Below are 16,310 nucleotides of genomic sequence, written 5' to 3'. Positions count from 1 at the left end.
GCGATTGGCCGTCGCGCCCGCCGCTCCGCGCTCCGTCACGGGCTCCCAGCGCGCCCCGCGCGCGCCGCACGCCGAGGCGGTTGGAGCGCGCGGCCCCGCCCCGCCGCGCCCGCCCCGCCCCCCCCGCGCGCCGCCCGCCGCCCATTGGCCGCGCTCGGCGTCAGTGACGCGCCGCGCCGGGGCGGCGCGCGCCGATCGGCCGAGAGAGCCGCCCGTCACGGCCCGCCCGGGAGCCGCGCGCGCCCATTGGCTCCGGCCCGCCCCGGCCCGCCCCTCTCCTTCGAACCCCCTCTGAAGGTCTTCGCCGGCGCCGGAGAGCGTCACGCGCCCGCCCGTCCCGAGCGGCGATTGGAGCCGGGCGCCGCCCGTCAGGGCCAACGGCCCCGGCCCCGCCCTCGCCCCGAGCGCGCGCGGCCATTGGAGGAGCGCGACGTCGCTCCGGGCCGCCCCCCCCCCCCCCCGCCTCGGTCTCGGCGGCGCGGCCACGTGGCTGCTGTCAGTGGGGGGGAGAGGCGGGAGGGAAAGGGCAGGGGAGGAGTGAGGGGCGAGAGGAGAGAAGGGGCAGGGGAGGAGGGGAGAGGGGCAGAAGGCGAGGGGAGAGGGGGGTGAGGAGAGGGGCAAAGGGTGAGGGGAGGGGGGGTTAGGGAGGGGAAGCAAGGGAGGAGGGAGGGCGTGAGGGGAGAGAGGGGGCAAGGGTGGAGGCGAGAGGGGGCGACGGGGACAAGGGGAGAGAGGGGGAAGTGGAGGGGCGAGGGGAGCTCGAGGTGTGGGGGCAGCAGGTGCTGAGATGAGGGGCGTGGGTGGAAGAGGGGAGTGGGACCGAGGGCAGGAGGGAACGAGGCGCGAGGGGGCGCATAGAGTGAGGGGAAGGAGGGGCAACGGTATAACGGAGCAAGGGGCTTGGGGAGTGGGAGCCACGGTGAGGGGCATGCAGGGTGAGGGGAGTGGGGGGCAGTGGGAGCTAGGGTGAGCGGCATGGGAGCGAGGGCAGGGGGGGGAGGGTGGGAATGACCCTGCGGGTGCCGAAGTGCGAGACTGACTGGGGCCTGGAGCAGCTGCGCCACCGCAGGGTGTCCTTGCCCATTTTGAGGCCCCCAGCCATGGTGGGGTAAAGGGGTGGCCTCGCCTGGCTGTGATCCCTAATTGACGGAGATGTTGATCTCTGGTCCATGGTGGTGCATTGGCTCGGACTGAAGGAAGAAGAAAGAAGTGGGGGTGAGGCTGGCAGCGCTCCCAGATGTTGCTCTCACAGCCCCACGAGCAGTCAGGTTCCAGCCCGGCTCGGCCTTGGCTCCCTAGAGCGTCCCCGGGGATGGCTCTGAAGGAGTATAGGGCACAGGACATCACCTACCTCCTCACTATTGCTCTTTTCCTCCTTCCGCTGCCTGCGCTGTTGCCCCTCTGCCTTCTTTGCAGCTGTCTCAGGCAGGAGGCTGTCCAGCCAGCTCAGGTCATGCAGGGAGAAAACACGCTCCAGTCCCTTCCGGATCCCCACCAGTGCCAGCTAGCTGGGTCCAGGATGGCACAGTGCTTGGGGCTGGGGACCAGAGGCCAGGCACCCGCTCCATCCCCACAGTGAATGTCAAGGAGGTAGCACGTCACCTCCCTGGCCTTGGTCCCAGGGCATGATACTTAGAGTCATAGAATCATGGAATTGTTAAGGGTGGAAAAGCTCATCTAGTCCAACTGTCAGCCCAACACAACCGTGCCCACTAAACCCTGTCCCCAGGTACCATAGCCAAATGGTTTGTAAACCTCTCCAGGGATGGGAACTCCACCACTGCCCTGCGCAGCCTCTGCCAGGGCTTCACTTCTCTTTTGGTAAAGAAATGTTTCCTGATGTCCAATCTGAACCATGCTGGGCGCAGCTTGAAGCCATTTCCTCTCATCCTATCGCTTGTCACTTTGGAGAAGAGACCAGCACCCACCTCACCACAACCTCCTTTCAAGAACTGCAGAGAGCGATGAGGTTTCCCTTCAGCTTCCACTTCTCCACTAACGAGACCCAGGTTCCTCAGCCGCTCCCAGACCCCCCTGGGCTCCGAACCCTTTCCCAGCCTCATTGCTCTGATACTTGCATGCCCGCAGAGCGGTGGCATCCACGCCAGCTCCTACCCAGGGGTGAAGGCTGGTAGCCAAAGCCACACTGTGGCCCTGCAGGGACACCCCCAGCCCCGGGGGGCTTAAGCACCCACGTATGCCACCATGGCATGCATTCCACCCAGGGCAGCACCCCTGCCCCTCGTCCAAGGCAAGCGCAGGGCTCCAGCGATGCTCAGGGCACATAGTGGGTACCACCCAAAGTAGTGCCACAATTAAAAGGGACGTCATACCATCACTGGGAACATAATAGCAGCTGCAGTGGACTTGATGACCCAGAGCAGGACCAGGCACAGCAGCTGGATGATGGTGAAGAGGTTCACCCGGCGCAGGGGCACGTGGCGGAGGTAGGGGAGGTCTGGCTGGTGCTTGGCTGGCATTAGGAGCAGACGCACACGGTCTGTGAGTGGAGCAAGAGGGCAACGAGGGGCGGGTCACGCAACTCAGCTTTCAGGCAGCTCTCGTCACCTTCCTGCTGGGGAGCAGGGCTGGTGGGACCAGGTTGTGGGGGTCAGTTTTTGCAGTCCAGCCTGCCTGCTGCCTGCGATGGCTGCCAGCAGAATTCTGGGTGGGTTGAGCTGGTCTGCGAGACCCCTGGGCTGGGGGAGTGGCTTTCCAAGCACATAGCTAGAAAGGCTCAAGGTCGGTTTTAAAAAAGTGAATTGAGAGATAACCACCTCTTGGTTCCCCTCCCTGCACAGAGGGATCTGCTGCTCCCTTTGCCAGTGCAGGACCCTGTTCTCCCCAAGCAGAGGAGGGAGGGACCTTGTCATCCCAAGCAGAGTAATTGCACGGAAATTGTACTATTTAGAGGAAAAAAAGGGGCAGGTATTTCTGAGTGGAGACTTTTTTCTTTCTCCTCCATGGTTTTCTCAGGATAGGATCAGAGGGGACAACATCAGTGGCAATGCAGGACTAAAGGACCAGCAGGTTCCAGCTCTGCCTGCAGCTCCCAGCTGGGGACAGCCCTGCCACTTTGAGAGCAAGGCAGGGGTTACCCACTGGTTCTGCCGCTTCTCCCAAAACCACCTGATCCATTGGTGCAGAAGTCGCTTGTGCTCCTCAGCATCTCAGACACGTCTTCTCCCTTTCCTCTGCCTATGACGGTTCCTCTGTCCCTTCTTTTCGTGAGCCTGGCGGAGGACTGGCCCCATGCCAGGCTGCACATCCTGCCAGAGCTCTAATCAGGCTCTGCTGTGCAGTGAGAACTGGTATCTAGTAAACCCCCCCCCCAATCCCAAACAGTCCCCCTCCAGTCCCCCAGGAGCAGCCCCTACTCACCTGGATGCTATTCAGCGCTGCCACTCCATGTACAGAAAGACCCCGTACAGCACTGGCATTGGGATGTGCTAGAAAGAGTGGGATTAGGCGTCAGCAGGATGCGATTCCCCAAGCGGGGTTGCGCTCACTGAGCATCCTCTTCTGCACAGAAGCCTGTACATGTGGCCACATTATTTGCTCCCTTCTTTTCCAAAAGCCCAGTTTAATTGTTGTGCTTTTTGCTTATCCTTATGGCTTGAAGGCTTGAAAGCCTGGACGTGCTTCCAGCTACGCTGCTCGAGCGGGGGACATTGCAGTCTTCAGGGAAGAGAGGAAATACACCAAGTTCCTTGCGCTGCATTCCGGTGCGTTGTGGAAGATCCAGCTGGAGATGGAGAACGCAACGCCAAGCCACTTGCAGATATGACTTAAGCGTCAGGATCTGTAAGTGCCAGGGGGGTCTTGTCACCTTGGCACAACCGCTTTCCTTTTTACCTCCTCTGCAATCGTAAACTGGCTTCTGCACTCTGTGTGGCTCCATACCTGGTTTGGTTTTCTCCCAGGCCAGCAGGCAAGGAGGGAGACAGGAGTCACTTGCTGCTCCCCATGGATTCCACCAGGGCAACAGGGACTGCCCAGGGCTGGGTCTGCTTCCCTGGCATCACGCAAGAGCCACGTGAGAGGAAGCATTGATCTAGATGCTCAAGGTGGGAGGTACTTGCGAGTCCTCGGGCTGTTGCAAGTATGGCAGGGGGGATGATGATGAGAGATGAGTCTTTGTAGGAAGGACCAAGCCGGTCTCATCCTGGGACTGGGGAAGCAAGAAGAGCTGCCCCAGGAGTTGCTCCCAAAGCCTATGGACACCCCTCACTGCCCTGTATCTTTGCCACCTGCCACAAAGGGAGAGGAGGACCGGGCAGGATCAGTCTTGCAGTTTTCTCAACACAAAATCACAGAAAGGTTTGTGTGGGAAGGGACCTGCACAGACCATCCTGTCCTACCCACTGCCATGGCGAAGGACACCTCCCACTGGATTGGATTACTTAACATCTTGTCCAGCCTGGCCTTGAACACCTCCAGGGATGGGGCAGCCATGATGTCCGTGGTGCAAGAGCCTCCACACCCTCACAGCAAAACATTTCTCGCCTGTGTCCATCCTAACCCTGCCCTTGTTCAGTTTAAAACCATCACCCCTTGTCCCATCACGACAGGCCCTGGAGAAAAGTCTCTCTTTCTTAACAGCCCCCTGAAGGGCCTTGGTGAGGTCTCCCCAGAGCCTCCTCTTCTCCAGGCTGAAACACCACTATATGCTCAGCCTCTCGCCAGGGCAGAGCTGTCCCAGTCCTGGCACCGTTTCCGTGGCCGCCTCTGGTTCCGCTCTCATGGGTCTCTGTCTGCCCCGGGCTCAGGACCCCAGAGCCGGACGCAGCATCTGGGGGTCTCAGCATTGCAGAGCAGCACACCGTCCCCTGAACCTCTGGCCACGCTGACGGGGATGCAGACCAGGATGCAATTGGCTTCCTTGGCTGGGAGTGCACCGTGCTGGCTCATATCCCATCTGTCACCCACCAGTGTCCCCGGTCCTCCACAGGTCGGCTCCCAACCCACCTGAACCCAGGCAGTGCTGGGACTGGGGTTGCCCCCACGCAGCTGCAGGACCTTGCACTTGGCCTTGTTGAACCTCATAAGATTCACATGGCTCCGTGTACTCCAGGGTCTCTCTGGAGGGCATCCTGTCCCTCGTGCATGTCAACCGCACCACTCAGCTTGGTGTCATCTGCCAATGTCCTGAGGGTGCACTCAACCCCACTATGTCATTGATGGAGACATTAAATAGTATTGATCCCAGTAGGGATCCTTGATTTACACCACTCGTTACTGGCTTCCACTTGGATTCTGAACTGCTGACTGTATCTCTGGATGAGGCCATCCAGCCCATTCCTGATCCAGATAACAGTTCACCCATCAATCTCATATCTTTCCAATTTGGAAGTTAGAATGTTGTGGGAGATCATATCAAAGGCTTTATATGGTGGTTCTCAGAGACAAAGGGACCTCCTGCCAGCCCCCACATAATCTAGAGGCGGCCAGGGGATGCTGGGATGGCTCTGCCTGGTGTGGCTGTGGTGGCATGTGAGAGCCAACACCAGGCAGGCTCAGACCCTGTGTGGAAGCATGGAGAACAGTGGTGGGGTGTGTTTGAGGACAGCAGGGGACTCTGACGCTCACAGCTGTCACAGGGCAGCTGAGCACTGGTGTGTCAGCCCTCCTGCAGCGCTCAAGCCAGACCCTTTGCCCAGCCTCTTCCCACACAGTGCCCAAACCCTTCCAGCCACGCTTCCCATAATGGGTGGATGGGCTGAGGGATGCCCTGCCTTGCAAGATACAGCCATTCCACCACCTTGAACAAGAGGCCAAACCCAGCAGCCAGGCTTCCTACCTTAAGAACGGGTGCCATGAAGACGGAGACCCCGGTCAGGATGAAGACTAGCAGCCCAGTCAGCCTCTGCTCCCTGTGGGCGCGGTGCAGGTGTCACCACTGCCCGGGGTGCCCTGGGAGCCCTCAGACCCTCCTGCCTGCCCAGGCCCCAAGGTCTCTACTCTCTTCCACTTCACTGGCCATGGGGACCAGTGGCATCCCTAGGGAGACACAAGCAGCCCCAGCCCAGCTCTGCTGGCCAGCACGGGCACGCCCGTGTCCCCTGGCTCCACAGCCATGGGCAGGAGGACCCCAGAGTGGGGCTCGGGCTCCTTGGGTACCTGATGCCCAGGAACTCTGGATGCTCGCCAGGGGCTGAGGTTGCGCCTTCTTTCCTCAGGCTCTCCATGTGCGCCAGGGAGATGACTGTGGCTGAGACGTACCAGGGGAGCCCAGTGACAGAGGTAAAGACCATCAGAAGGGAGACGCAGAGGAAATCCAGGTGAAAGCCTGCTCCTTTCTGCAATGGGAAAGGCAATGAGGCTGGAGATAAGCCACCTGCCTGGCAGCATCAAAAGGGAGGTGGTGGGGTCTGTCCACCTTGCTGGACAGTTTGGAGTCCCTTTCTCCCCTGACTGCCCACAGGGTTCAACTGGGACCTGGGTCTTCCCCATTAGCTGGGTCCTGGCTGTCCCTTGTCCCCCACTCACCTGCAGCTTGTACTCCCTGCGGTTAAGGATGACAGCTGTGATCTGCTGGTCCATGAAAATGAGGATGGTGACAAGGACAGCGGGCACCACAGATGCCAGGCAGACCCACCAAGGGTTGGCTCCAAAGGGAAAGATGATCCAGCCCCGCGCTGGGTTTGTAGGCTGCAGGGAGCAGAAGGGTCATGGCAGCCAGCACCCACCTGGGAGGTCTGCAGCACAGCCAGGTGATGGGACCCGCCCCGAGGACCCGAGGTGGAGCCCTAAGGGCAGCCCAGAATTCTCTGCTTGGGGAGAAGAAAAGTGTGCTTTCTCATCCTGGGGATTGCTGCTGGCAGCAATGACCCACCAGACCCCACAAGGACACCTCAGTTACTCCACGGCACTGCAAGCCAGGAGTGAGGCACGTGCCTCCGGGAGCGGATGGAAGAGGAGGCATTGGGCGTTGATGTTGGGAAGCCCAAGGAGGTGGCGGGGAGCATGGGCTGCTCTGAGGTACCGCCAGCCTCGCTCCACACCCAGGGTGGGGAGACCAAGCCCAGACTTGAGCCTGTGGCTCCCGCTCCAGTGTGAGTTGTAGCGTGACGTGGTTAATCCAGGACTGAGCTAGGTTGTTTACAGAGCATGAAATTGGCTGTGGTTCAACACCTTCTTGTTTGCTGGGGCACAGCCCCCATCCCTGAAGGGCTGGAGTGGAGGTAAGGGGTGGAGGAAAAGTGGTGGAGGAAGTGGTGGGAAGGATGGTGGTGGGAAGGATGGTGGTGGGAAGAATGGTGGAGGGAAGGAAGGTGGCAGCATGGCAGGATGGCCATTGTTGGGGGCACAGACCCATTCCGTGACAGCACCGTGTCCACCCCACCAGCACCTTCAGTTCACTGGGGACGAGGAGCTTGGGGGTCTCCAGGCCCAGGGTGGCATCAATGGCACAGGAGGCGAGGATGGCCAGGATGATGGCAAAGTCGCTCACCAGCTTCCGCACCTGCAGATGGAGAAGGCTTGGCCTGGGCTGGTGGGGCAGGGGGCTGCCCCAGGAGCACCCCCAGGCTGCAGCCCTCAGAGCTGTCCCCAGCTCCAGGATGGGTGGCCGTGCTGCCTGGAAGGCCGGAGAAGGCTCACCCCTGTAGGGAAGTAGCGGCTGCTCCTGAAGTGCTTGAGCATCGTGCAGGAGAGGAAGGTGCCCCCGAAGAGCAGGAAGGAGATGAGGGTGACATCAGGCACGTACTGGCAGCTGGTCCCCAGGAGGTGCCCACCTTGGCCCAGGCACTGGGTCTTGCTCAGCCCAATTGGGACAGCGGGAGGCTGTGGGACAGGGCAGGCGGCGAGGAGGGGGTCTTCCACGAACCCTCAGGCCTAGCCCCAGCTCACCCACCCGGGAGCAGGGGCTGTACCTGCCGGGGAGTTGGGGGCGAGGGGAGCCACGTGGTGTTCCCTGTGGAGCTGTGACCTGCAAGGGGATGGGGGGATCAGGGTGCCAGCACCATGGGGACACTCCACCAGGGATGGCTGGGACCGTGCGGCCACCAGGGAGGTTCCACGGAGTCTCCCCAGGAGCTCAGGGTGTTGGATGGGCCCCATGGGACCCCTGAGGCCTGAGCACCAAGTGGGGACACCCCTGTGAAGAGCTTGGCTGAAACACCAGCCACTCAGCGGCACCACCAGACCCAGGCTGTGCCCAACACCGATGCTTTTGGTACACGGTGTGAGTCCCGATCCATGGAAACCCCCTCTGATTTACAGACCAGGCCAGAAACAGCAGTGGAAACCCACTCAGGTGCCCACCACCAGCCCCTGCCATCTCCCATCCTGGCACCGTGGGAGCCAGACCAAGGCTCTCCTTGCTCCTGGAGCTGCCCTGCCCAGTGCTCAGGCAATGCTGGGAGGCAGGGGTGGATGGACAGACAGCTCTGAGGGGAGTTGAGGAAGGTGCCAGTGTAGTTGGAGAGCCAAGGATGGGATGAAGCAGCCACCTCTTCCTCTCCCAGTGCCTTCCCCCATTTAGATCCCTGCTCCCCACCAGTCCTGTGGCTGGTTGGACTCACCAGGGCCAGACAGGTTGCAGACACAGCTGTAGGAGGTGATGTTGTCCAGCCGGTACTGCCAGTTGATGGGGAAGGTGTCCGCTAGGCTCAGCATCTTCTTCAGGGAGTCATAGATGAATATCAAGCTGATGAGGGCGCAGAAGCCTTCTTCGGTGAAGCGGGTAAAGTACTGCACCAGGTGGCTGGCCTCGGTGGCCACCAACACCACGCCAAAAAAGGCCACCCAGAGGCCAATCCAGAGGCGAAACTCCAGGTAGTCCAGGTTGTGGTCCCTGGTGGGAAGGGTGACCCAAAGCCTCAACAATGACACCTGCCTGGCATGATGGTGTCCCGGGCCCCAGCCAGAGGACAGTGGCCCAAGGAACCATCCTCGGCAGAGCACTTACTGGCTGAAGGAGAAGAGGAGGCGCTCAAAGACCAGCATGGGGCCAGTGCTGCTCAGAATGGTCAGGGGCTGGCCGGAAAACAGGCAGAAGATGGAGCCAGCAAAGGCTGTGCCCAGGAAGCTCTCCAGCACACCCTGAAATGCAGGGGAGGGGTGCCAGGCACCAGGCGTGAGTTGGGAATGGGGGTCCCGGAGCTCTACCCTGCAGCAGCGTGGCTATGGGCAGCTCCCCCGCCTCCCCACGCTACAGCGTCAGCACTCAGGACCACAGAGGCCAGGGAAGGATGTAGGATTTGGGTGTTGCTCAGGATGCCCTGGGAGCACCACTGGCTCTGCGAGCACTGGCTCCCACTCTGGGAAGTTGGTGCTCAGGAGACCCGTGGGCTGGGCTGAGTTGGGCTGGAGCAGGGCACCCCGTGGCCGCACCGACCTGCATGTTGGCTGTGGCGTCCCCCAGCATGCCGCCAAAGGTGATGGCATTAGTGACTGTCGCCAGGTAGATGTAGAGCACTGCTGAGAGGCACTGGGGGTGCAGGGCGTCAGAGAAGTCACTGCTGTACCACCGGGCCTTCCTTCGGATGTCTCGCAGCAGCCCCCCAAAAAGCCTGAGCAGTGGAGGGAGATCTCAGAGCAGCCCCCGCAGCTGGCCACCACTGCCTGGGGGAGCTGCAAGGCAGGGGACGGTCCTCTTCCCAGGAAGACCAGCCCAGAGTGGTTTGGACATGGTGGCTCCACAAGCTGAGGAGAACCAGTATCCTCTGCCAAATTCAGTATTCTGCTGCACTTCTCACGACCCTCATCCTCCCAGGCACCCACCTGCCCGTCCTCTCCAGCTCCTCCCTGTCCTCAGCTGCCGCCATGTCCCTGTTGCCATGGGACTGCTGATCCGGCGGGTGGACAGTGGTCCTGTGGCAAACCAGAGCCTGAGACTACAGCCTTCAGATCGGAGCCCTCAGTGTCCAGGGGACGCTATGAGGAGATGGGGAGGGTGGAGATGGGACAGGGCTGCAAGCAGGGCTGAGAGGACCTTGTGCTAATGAGGAGGAAAAGAAAGATCAGAAGGAGGAGAGATGGGGGGGGGGGGTGTTGGACTAAGTGATTTTCAAAAGGTCCCATCCAACCCAACTATGATCTCCTCCAGCAAGCCCTGGAGCCAGGCCTAGCAGGATTGAGTTTGGTGAAGGAGTTGAGCAGAGCTGGAAGCGTCCTGCTCGGAGGATGTTTCACATCCGAGTGCTGAAGCCTGGCTTTCCCTGCAGCTCCTGCCTGAAGGGCTCATGGGGCACTTTTGCCATCTCCTGCCAGGTGGAACAGCAGGACTCACAGAAGCGGGGACCAGAGCTGTGGCCATTGGCTGGAGTTGCAGAGGGACTTCACTGGGAGGACCTCAATGGCAAAGACTGGCTTCTGGATGGCTTCACCCCCATGGAGATGGAGATTTCAATGTCATAGGCAGAGCCTTCCACCTGGGACCCTGCAGAAGGGCTAGTTGGGGCTGCGAGGGTCCTTCTTCCAGCTTACCTCCGAAATGGCAGACAGCTCGGTGGAGGAATGCGGGCATTGGGGTCCCATTTCCCAGGAGGAAGCACAGTCAGCTCATCCAGGAACGCTTCCATCCCTGCGATGAGGTCCTCTTGGTGCTCAGCCTGCCGGGCAACTCTCTGAAAGACCTTTGGGTGGATGCCAAAAAAAGACCTTTGGGTGGTTTAGCCACCAGCTCCCTGCATTCCCTGCCTCTCGGATCCTTCCTCCCAGGCCGCAGCCATCACCAAGAAAGGCACCCATCCACTTCAGTGCACCAGGCGCACCTACATCCCACAGACCCACCCCAAACTTTTATATTCTTGTCTTGGACAAGGCAGGCCACCACTTGCCCCATCCTCTGCCTCCCCCATTGCATTCCGCAGGGGAGAGGAGCCCCAGTGTCCACAGGTTTCATCCCAAGCTCACCCACCAGGCTCACCTCATCCACCAGCAGTGTGGCCATGGCCCTGCCAACCTCCTGGTAGGCTTTTGCTTTGGCTCGGGGACCCAGCAGAATGAAGAGGAACCTATGGGTGAGAGAGCACATCTCCTGAGCAGCCCTCTCCTGGCTGGGGGTTGTTTTTCCTGGGGAGACCATGGTGCTGTGGGGATACACAGAACAGTGGCTGTGCAGGCTTGGGGGGCTGTTGCCCGGTGGGGTGGCCACCGTCAGCCAAGGGGCAGAAGACAAAGCACATGTCTGCTGCCCACTGTATGGAAACCCCATGGGAGACCATGGGATAGCGGGACCCCAGGGAAGCAGAGTCTGCAGAAACACAGGCGGAGGGTGGAGGGGATGGGTAATGGGAAAACTTTAAGATCCAAGAGACGCAGCTCAGTGGGAGACAACCCTGAGACGGTGGTTGTGCGCCATGGGCCGGCGGAGGGGCTGAAACCCCGGACAAAGGATGTGCAGTGAGAGGGTCTCTTTCCCCTCTGGTTTGGGGGAGGAAAATAGAGGTTGAGGAGTTGTTGTGAGGCCGTGGGGGTTCCCCAGCACCTGTGTCTCTCCCACAGAGGAGGGAAAAGGAGAAGGATGGGTTGTTTAGCCTGGAGAAGAGGAGGCTGAGGGGAGACCTTATTGCTCTCTACAACTACCTGAAAGGAGGTTGTGGAGAGGAGGGAGCTGGGCTCTGCTCCCAAGTGACAGGGGACAGGACAAGAGGGAATGGCCTGAAGCTCTGCCAGGGGAGGTTCAGGCTGGATATCAGAAAAAAAATTCTTCACGGAAAGAGTCATCGGGCACTGGAACAGCTGCCCAGGGAGGTGCTCGAGTCACCTTCCCTGGAGGTGTTCAAGGAACGGGTGGATGAAGTGCTTAAGGGTCATGCTTTAAGGGAGCGTTAGGAATGGTTGGACTCGATGATCCAGTGGGTCCTTTCCAACCTGGTGATTCTATGATTCTATGGGTGTTTCGCTCCATTCAGCTCCTGGAGAATGGGTGCTCTGGCCAGAGCGACCAGGAGGTGGCAATGTCCCTCCTGCTCCCCGCTGGCCTCCTCCGCAAGCTCTCTAAGGAAATCCCCAGCTCAAGGGGCATCCTGACGCTTCCCCTCCAGGTGATGTGTTCCTCAACCTTGGAGAAAAACCTCCTGCCCTGCTCGGTTCCCCCTGCGCCAGCAGTGCTGCAAAGAGCCACCCCACCGCTCAGGAGACCCTCACTGGCAGCAGGAGGACAAGAGACTCCTGCAAACCCGTGTCCCTTCTCAGCCGCCCGAGGAGCAAGTGGAGAGCATCCAGACTCTCCTGAGGAGGAGAGCACACACAGAACCCAGGTGGGAATAACCCAGAGGATGCTCCCCCGGGTTACCAAATAAATGCTCCACACTCAGCCCATCCTGGGATGCTCCTAAGGAGCTGGAAAAAGCAGGAGTGAAAGCAGTGAGCCAGGGTTCTGAGACTGCACATGGCGCTGGGTGCCATACCTTTGGCTTTCACCAAGCAAAGCCTTGTCCTCTGTGGAAGGGAGCAGGGAAACAAGGATGAAGGGGGTGCACGGCCATTAGCTGTGCGCCGTTTACCTGCTGGGGAGAGCAACTTCAGCCAGAGAGCCGAGATTCACTCCTTGCCTGAGGCGGATGAAGGCGGTGAAGGGCTTCTCCAGGAGTTCAACTTCACCAACAGCAATGTGGGCTGCTTCAGACCCCGGTGGGACCTTTTTCCTGAACCGGTTTCTCAGCTGAAAGGAAAGGGATGCAGCAGCTGGGCCCTCGGGATGCAGCAACTGCTTTCAGTCCAGCTCTGTCCTACCTTACCTGCTCTTTATGAGGTGCTTCAGAGAGCTGGGCTCCAGCCCAGCTTTTGGACTTTCCTGCAAAGAAAGAGAGCAAGGACAAAATTATATGTGCAGGAGAATGGCCAGCCTGGGTATTGGCCCAGGCTGGTGGCAGTAGAGGTGCCTGGTGGGTCAGCCGTGTGGCCACCCATGGCTGAGTGCCATGCCTACCTCGGCAGGGAGAGAGGCTGAGCTCGGTGAGGAGCTGCATCGGGGATTTGGTGAGCTGGTGCCATGGCTGACGGAGCAGGAGGGCTGCCAGGTGCTCCCTCAGCTCAGCCTGCAGCTCTGCTTCCTCAGGCTGCCCGGAAAACACCTTATCTGCAATGGAGTTGGGGACAGACCTGAGTCCCCCTGCTTCCCTGCCTGGCTATCACACATCAGTCCTAATATATAGGCCCTTATAGTGGTCTGAAGCCTCTCTGGTGACCACCCCGTCCCAGGAGGTAACCTTTGCATTCCCCACGTACCAATTATTTCCTTGAAACTGGAGACATCCAGATCCAGGAGTATTGTCCCGTTCTGCAGGCAAGTCCTCAGCTGGAAGAGGCTGTGCAGGGTTAGAGCTGGGACATGGGGTGCACTCCAGCGCTCCCCGCCATCTTCCACCTTCTCCTCAAACTTTATCCACCTGCCCAGGGAGATGTGCAGTCTCAGCGGCAGGGTAGTCCCGTGCCCCATGCCAGGCAGCAGGAGATGGAGTTTGGGTCCATCTCTCAGCTTGGCACGGGGCTGGCACAGGCAGGACGGGCTTAGGGGGCTCAGAGGGGGCTGCAGTGAGCTGGCAGAGCAGGGGCAGATGAGCAGCCTCAGCTGTCACTTCCCCGTTCCTGCTGACCTAAACCTTGCACCAACCTCCTGATCAGGGATTGCTCCAGATATGGGATCACAGAAGGGTTTGGATGGGAAGGGACCTTAAAGCCCATCCAGTCCTACCCACTGACAGAGACACCTCCCACTGGATCAGGGGCTCCAAGCCCCATCCAACCTGGCCCTGAACACTTCCAGGTATGGGGCAGCCACCACTGCTCTGGGCAACCTGGGCCAGGGCCTCCCCACCCTCACAGCAAAACATTTCTTCCTGAGATCTCATCTAAATCTCCCCTCTTTCAGCTGAAAAGCATTCCCCCTTGTCCTGTCCCTGCACTCCCTGATCAAGAGCCCCTCCCCAGCTTTCCTGGAGCCCCTTAAGTACTATGGGGTTGCTTTGAGATCTCCCCAGAGCCTCCTCTTCTCCAGGCCGAAGCACCCCTATATGCTCAGCCTCTCGCCGGGGCAGAGCTGTCCCAGCCCTCGCATTGTTTTTGTGGCTGCCTCCGGCCCCGCGCTCAGGGGTCTCTTTTTGCCCTGGGCTGGGGACCCCAGAGCCGGACGCAGCGCCCCGGGGGTCTCAGCATTGCAGAGCAGCACACCGTCCCCTGAGCCTCTGGCCACGCTGACGGGGATGCAGCCCAGGATGCAATTGGCTTCCTTGGCTGGGAGTGCACCGTGCTGGCTCGTATCCCTTCTGTCACCCACCAGTGTCCCCAGTCCTCCGCAGGGCGGCTCCCAGCCCACCTGAACCCGGGCAGTGCTGGGACTGGGGGCTGCATTGCCGTTAGCAGCGCTTGCTGGAGTCAAACAGAAATGTCTTGAGCTGTTTGCCACACTCAGACCGTGCCAAATATTTTAACGCCTGCTGCAGACAGAGCTTCCCTTTGTCCCTATGGGTGGGCGCGCTGCTGCGGGGCGGATTGGCGTGCTGCACGGGGAAAGCGTGCCTAGCGCACCAGGCTCTTTGCCGATGAGAGCTGTGGTGGGGAGCAGAGGACTGGGTGCTGGGGACAGCCATCACAGTCACAGCCCAGCGGCTTCCTACCCCCAGCAGTCCTTCCAGCCCCTGGGGCAGACCCACCACCGCCCCTGGGCCCCTGTTCCTGTGCTCCTGCCAAGCTGTGAAGGGAAAGTTTGGGGTCTGGGGACATCTCAGTCATGCTCCTGGCCTACAGCAGCACCCAGCTGGCTCTGGCTCCTCCGTGTTGGGCCCTGAACCTGCCTGTTGCCTCCTGAGATGCGCCAGGCGGCTGGATCTGCAGAGTACCAAAGAACCATCCCAGCACTGGAGCAGCCACTGGAGCCTTGGAGAGGCAGCAAAGGCAGGAGCAGAAGCAAGGATGCTGTGCCCATGCAGGGTCACTGCCTATGCCCTCCCTGACACCCTGCCCTCCCCCATGAAACGAGTCACCCTCAGCCCGGCAGAAGCAGTGCCGGGGCAGAGGGCAGCGAGCAGCCGTGCCGGGGGGATGAGGAACCACCAGCCTTGGGAGATGCTGTGGGCTCCATCAGAGCTGGACTTTTGAAGTCTGGGCTTCCCAAAGCATCGCAGGCATGCCTACCTCGCTGTCTCTCTCCACTCCAGCCCTGCCGGTGTGCTGAGGAGCTGGTTGAGCTGGATGAAGAGGAGCGGACAGGTTGCATCCTCCAATTCGTCCTGCTGCCGGGCAGCACCAGCTTGCTCAGCCGCTGGGACCATGCTGGAGGGGAAGATGCTGCAGCCAAAAGCGTGATAGGGAGCTTCGGGGTTGCTCCCCTCTGGTCTGGGCTGTGTGCAGGCGTCTGCTGTCCAGAAAGCTGTGTCAGCTGCCCCAGGCATGTGGGCTCGCATGGCCACCAGCACTGGCAGCCACAGCCGTGGCCTCCCCTCCAGAACTGCTGGCACTGACAGGATCCCACTCATCCCATACCTTATAAAAGCTGTGAACCGGTTTAAACTGGCTGCAAACCAGTACACAGGAGACAAACCCAAAACAATAACCTCAAAGCACTGGGGCCAGCCCCAGGGGTCCCAGCACAGCTGGCTCCTGCTCCTGCCCCTGCCCTGCCTGCCTGGGCCAGAGACCAGGGGAACCCCCTGCCTCCTTCTAGGGCCCCACATGGACAAAGCTGCACCGGTGCTCTCAAGAAAGCAGCAGGTCCCCAGGCCCTCCCGCACCCCCAAGGCTCTCGTGAGGGGGCAACGAGGCCTCCCCCAGCATGCCGGTGGCAGCACCTGCCCCAGGGTGCCTGTGCCCCCTGTACGAGGGGTGGCACGGCCCCGCAGCGGCTCTTCCTGGGAAATGGGATGTGAGGACATGTGCTGGGGACAGACATGTCACTGCAGGGGAAACCCAGAGTGGGGCAAGAGGGGCTGCGGGTGGCAGGGCTTATGGCAAGGGCCAGCAGCACATCAAGGCTTCAGCTGTGGCAGCGTGCCGAGGGCGTCCGAGCGGATGTTGCAGTGTGCATGGGGAGGAAGGATGCGGACAGAGCCACAGCACAGCCACAGTGCTCTTCTGGGCACCAGGAGATGGCACGACCAGCTCAGTGCTGAGCAGCACCTGTGCCTGCCACCACCATCACTGGGCTCAGCTCCCTTGGATCAGGGCAAACAAACAGCCCGGTTGTGTGCAGTGCAAACAGGGCGGCAGGGAACACAAACACCATGCCGGCACAGGTGGGTTGTGCTGGAACACACTGGCCCCAGACAGGATTTGGCCCCACGAGCAGCCTGGCACAGCACCAGGCACCACTGCAGCCAAAGGCACATTTTGGTGGGCACCCACCAGTCCCTGGAGCACCGGTC

At 60.5% G+C, this 16,310-nt stretch overlaps 2 protein-coding genes across 2 annotated transcripts in view; both read right to left on the bottom strand.

The window, feature by feature from the left end:
* Positions 1 to 418, bottom strand: part of ANKHD1 (ankyrin repeat and KH domain containing 1) — a 124,465-nt gene extending 124,047 nt beyond the window's left edge. The window contains exon 1 of the mRNA XM_054079703.1: positions 220 to 418. Coding sequence (XP_053935678.1) covers positions 220 to 418 — 199 coding nt within the window. The remainder of the gene's footprint in view (positions 1 to 219) is intronic.
* A 706-nt stretch (positions 419 to 1,124) lies between these two features.
* Positions 1,125 to 15,386, bottom strand: SLC4A9 (solute carrier family 4 member 9). The gene is given in 22 exon segments (XM_054079747.1): positions 1,125 to 1,190; positions 1,352 to 1,504; positions 2,334 to 2,508; positions 3,383 to 3,410; positions 3,413 to 3,449; positions 5,801 to 5,873; positions 6,121 to 6,299; positions 6,490 to 6,651; positions 7,352 to 7,465; positions 7,603 to 7,785; positions 7,875 to 7,930; positions 8,526 to 8,797; positions 8,912 to 9,045; positions 9,341 to 9,515; positions 9,727 to 9,816; positions 10,432 to 10,580; positions 10,874 to 10,961; positions 12,456 to 12,613; positions 12,690 to 12,745; positions 12,881 to 13,030; positions 13,180 to 13,340; positions 15,085 to 15,386. Coding segments are annotated over 22 exon segments (2,913 nt in total). The 5' UTR covers positions 15,354 to 15,386; the 3' UTR covers positions 1,125 to 1,139.
* Positions 15,387 to 16,310: the final 924 nt, after the last annotated feature.

Source organism: Cuculus canorus, chromosome 14 (genome assembly GCF_017976375.1).
Source record: "Cuculus canorus isolate bCucCan1 chromosome 14, bCucCan1.pri, whole genome shotgun sequence".
NCBI classification, from domain to species: Eukaryota; Metazoa; Chordata; class Aves; order Cuculiformes; family Cuculidae; genus Cuculus; species Cuculus canorus.
The sequence above is the reverse complement of the archived record's forward strand: the minus strand, read 5'-3'. Positions and strand labels throughout refer to the sequence as shown.